The sequence below is a fragment of the Protobothrops mucrosquamatus genome, unplaced genomic scaffold (assembly GCF_001527695.2).
Source record: "Protobothrops mucrosquamatus isolate PMUCROS unplaced genomic scaffold, P.Mucros_1.0 scaffold2949, whole genome shotgun sequence".
NCBI lineage: Eukaryota > Metazoa > Chordata > Lepidosauria > Squamata > Viperidae > Protobothrops > Protobothrops mucrosquamatus.
Genome location: NW_015388972.1, coordinates 136,720 through 140,821, shown reverse-complemented (window position 1 = coordinate 140,821; position 4,102 = coordinate 136,720). Strand labels below are relative to the sequence as shown.

The following is a 4,102-nucleotide window of genomic DNA, read 5'->3' as shown; positions in this document are numbered from 1 at the left end:
GACAACCTTGTCTAGTACCTTTTTGTATATCTATAGGCTCTGTCAGGTCTCCATTTATAATTATTTGGGCAGTCTGTTTTTGATATATCGCCTTTATGGCTGTTTTAAATTGATCTCCAAAGTTCATATAATCCAACATTTTGTTTAAAAACTGCCATTCCAATTTATCAAAGGCCTTCTCCGCATCAAGAAAGATAAAGGCCGAAGATATTTGATTATTCTTATCCAAATATTCCAGTAAATTTACAATTTGCCTAATATTATTCTTCATGTATCTCCCAGATATGAAGCCAGTTTGATCATCATGTATATAATGTTGCAATATCTGCATCAGTCTATTGGCCAAAATCTTTGCAAAAATTTTGTAATCCACATTCAACAAAGAGATAGGTCTATAATCTTTAAGTTCCAAAATTTCTTTATCATCCTTCGGTATCAAAGATATAAAGGCTCTTGTCCAAGACTGAGGTATTTGTTCTCCCGACATAATTCTATTGAATAAGATTTTTAAGGGTTGTAACAATATAGCTGACAATGACTTATAATAAGTTGCTGTTAAACCATCCGTTCCAGGGGCTTTACCAGCTTTCAATTGTTTAATTGCTTTTAAAATTTCATCGTTAGATTTGACTGAGTAGCGAGCCAAGCCATCTTTGCGGCGGCACCAGCCACGGCATGCAAAAGTTGGAAAAAAGGGGCGGGGACAAAAGGTGCCAGGCATGAGGGCGGGACCCGGACCGGGTGTGGCGCCTGAACGCCTTTTTCCCGAGCGGACGGGGGGCGCCTGGTTGGAGGGCGATGCCGCTGCCCCGGGCGCCCCTTTTGCTCCTGGGAGTTGCGTTGGGGTCCTTCGTGCTCGGGGCTTTGTGCGGCGAGTGTGCGACGGGGAGGGGGCGCGTGTCCTGGGACGGGTCTTTCTCTCCCCATCCCCCCCTCAATCCCAAACTCCTTTTCCCAGAAGGAAAAAAAGAATCTTCCTTCTCTCGCGCTTCAGCCAGCCTCGTTTGAAACCTTTAGTAACTGATCTGTAATCAGCTCCCCTTGTAGAGAAAAGAGAGTCTGGGAACCTGGAGGGCCCAGAGGAGGTGCAGGAGTATCTAAGCCAGATGGGGCGACCCAGTTGTTGGGGGGGGGCTGCTGTGTGACAATAAGATGTTGGAGAGGATGAAGTTGCAGTGAAGATCCCCCCCCCAATTCTTCTCTTCTCCCTCCTTCCTCTCCAGGATCTCCCTCACACTCCCTGAGGTACTTCTACCTGCATCTGCCAGAGCTCAGCCAGAAGCGGCCTCAGTTCTTCATTGAGAGCTACCTGGATGACCAGCCCATCGCTCACTTTGACAGCCTCACCAGGAAGATGGAGCCTCTAGTGCCCTGGATGGAGGAGGGGGAGGAGGAGGCCTTTCTGGTCCCTGAGTGGGTCTTCAGGGCTGACCTGGAGAAGTTATCAAAACCGGGCCACCGTGCTGGAGGTGAGCAGGGGCAGTGCCACCTTTGGCCTCCAATGGTTGCAGGGGACTTCACACACACACACACACACACAAACACACACACACACAAACCTAGTTTTCTTCCTCATCTAGAAATTCTTCATGGCCTGATGCTAGCCAAACAGAGTTAATTGAAGTAAAAGATGTTTCTCCTTGTGTGATAAAGAGGGGAAGGAGAAATCTGCTTTCTCTCCCCAGGTGGGAAGGGGGGAAGACTCTGAGGCTGTCTAGGGCAGGGCTTTTCAACCTTTTCACCCATTGTACCACTTTTAGGATATGGCAATATCAGAGTACCACCAGTTGCCTAGCAAGGTGTCAAAAACTTGATGACAAAAAAAAGGAAAAAAGTGATGAAGTACAGGTAGTCCTCGACTTACAACAGTTCGCTTAGTGACTGTTCAAAGTTACAATGGCACTGAAAAAAGTGCCCCCCAAGCCACAGCCGAACAAGACACCTGCCTGCCCACCCGGCGGCGCTCTTCTTTCTGTCCAAGGTTTTCATTGTTGTGAGCATTTCTGTTGAGGATTGGCAGTGGGGGTGGGATGGGTGGGGTTTGGTTTTTATTCCCCCCCCCATCTGCTGGGTGGTTGCAGCAGGTTTTGGTCACTTCACATGACCCTGGGACACTGTGACTGTCATAAATATGAATCAGTTGCCAAGCATCTGAATGTAAATCACAAGACCCTGGAGATGCTGCAACATTCCAGCTGATCCTGGCACTTCTTCTGGGTTCAGCAGAACCACCAGGATCAGCGCCGAGTTACAGCTGGAGCCTGGCGCTGATCCTGGCGCTTCCACTGAGCCCTGACAGCCCTGAAGAAGCACCGATCAGCTGGAAAGCGGCACTGATCCTGGTGCTTCTGCTGAGCCCTGACAGCCCTGCAGCTCCAGCCGTCTCTTGCTCAGGCTTATGCGGTGCTGCCACCGGTTCAGCTCATTCCCCTCCCCCGCTACCACTTTTCTAGGATGGTCGCATACCACCTGCAAGGTGCCAATGTACCACAGGTGGTACCCGTACCACTGGTTGAAAAGCCCTGATCTAGGGGGAGGAATCCTAGACCCTTTTCATTCACACCCACCCCCTCTGGGTCTCCTTCAGGGCTTCACACCTGGCAGGTAGTTTTGGGCTGTGAGCTCATGGAAGACGGGAGCAAAGGAGGGTTTTTGCACTATGGCTACAACGGAATGGACTTCATCAGCTTCGACAAGGAGACCCTCAGATGGGTGGCAGCTCAGCCCCAGGCCGAGAAGGTCAAGAGGAAGTGGGAGGATGACTCAAGATGGTCTGGGGGAAACAAAGACTTCCTGGAGGAGCCCTGCATTGAGTGGCTGCAGAGATACCTGTCCTACAGGAAGGAGGCTCTGCAGAGGATTGGTGAGTGGCAAAGGGGGTCTCCATTGAGCATGTTTCTGTGTGCTACCCCCTCCCCATATGGTTTCTCTCCTGAACAGCCAAGGCATCTTTCAAAATATTGGCGGAAAAAGGTCAGGAAGTATCCGACATCACGTTACAGAAGAAAAATAATCTTCAGTGCCACCCAAAATAAGTACTTAAAAATAAACTGAGCTAGAAATTCATGCCGAAGGAAGGAAATGATCAGCCTGTTCCTGATTTCCATCTGAACAACTTGAACAAATTCAATTTGGGGGCTTAAAATTGAATCAATCCAACAAATTGGGGAATGTGAGAACATTACCCCAAATTCTATGTATCCCTTTCAAAGCTTAATCTAAAGAACCTCAATGCCCCATTTTAGGGGCTCCCCCAGGTTGGGGCAAGGAGAGGGAGCGGAGGGAGAGGATGGTCCAAGGAGGTCTTGCTATTTAAATCACCTTGCCAGAAACTCTCAAAATCCTGGGAATTGTGTTGTTGCTATTTCTGCAGAGGCCCCAATGGGGAAGGTGACCCTCAAGGTGGTTAATGACAGCCTGGAAGTCCTCATCTGCCAGGCTCATGGCTTCTCCCCCAGGGAGATCCAGGCCACCTGGACCAGGGATGGAGAAGTCTGGGAAAAAGAGACCCTCCAAAGGAACGTAGCCCCCAACTCGGACTGGACCTATTATGTCAGGCTCGGCATCGAGATCGATCCAAAGGAGAGGGACCATTTTCGGTGTCGCCTAGAGCACAAGGGCCTGCAGGAGCCCCTGGTCTTGGCTTTTAAGGAGGAAACAGGTGAGAGGCTGGGTCAGTCTGGCATTAGAAGTAGATTTTAGACAAATGTTTGAAAATAAGTGGTAGTGGGGTAATTTTCTTCTGCAACATCCCATGTTAGGAAATGCAGGAAATGTAGTCCTGCCTTTAGCTCTGGGAGAGAAGCGCTTTCCGTCAGAGGAGCTGGAAATGGTAATGCAATAGCAAGAGGCATGAGCATATGATAGATGATGATAGATGAGGTGATAGAGGAGACAATGGGTGGTGGCTCTTCCTTCTGCCCTTCAAGGCCATTCGCTCTGCCCTCTTCAGCCTTGGAGGGGAGGGGCTTCCTTCAGGTGGGGGCACTTCTTGGAGGCCAATGGAGGTTGGGAAATGCTTCCATTGTGCAGCATCTCCACATTGGGGAATTCAGCCTCTGTCTAATCAAAATCATGTTTCTCCCTGTTTAGCTACAGGGTG

The 4,102-nt window shown here is 49.4% G+C and overlaps 1 protein-coding gene across 1 annotated transcript in view; it reads left to right on the top strand.

Annotated features, from left to right (window-relative positions):
- The window catches only part of LOC107296730 (major histocompatibility complex class I-related gene protein-like), a 6,740-nt gene extending 2,896 nt beyond the window's left edge, over window positions 1–3,844 (top strand). The window contains exons 2-5 of the mRNA XM_015826083.1: window positions 1,224–1,469; window positions 2,588–2,863; window positions 3,374–3,661; window positions 3,762–3,844. Coding sequence (XP_015681569.1) covers window positions 1,224–1,469; window positions 2,588–2,863; window positions 3,374–3,661; window positions 3,762–3,844 — 893 coding nt within the window. The remainder of the gene's footprint in view (window positions 1–1,223; window positions 1,470–2,587; window positions 2,864–3,373; window positions 3,662–3,761) is intronic.
- Window positions 3,845–4,102: the final 258 nt, after the last annotated feature.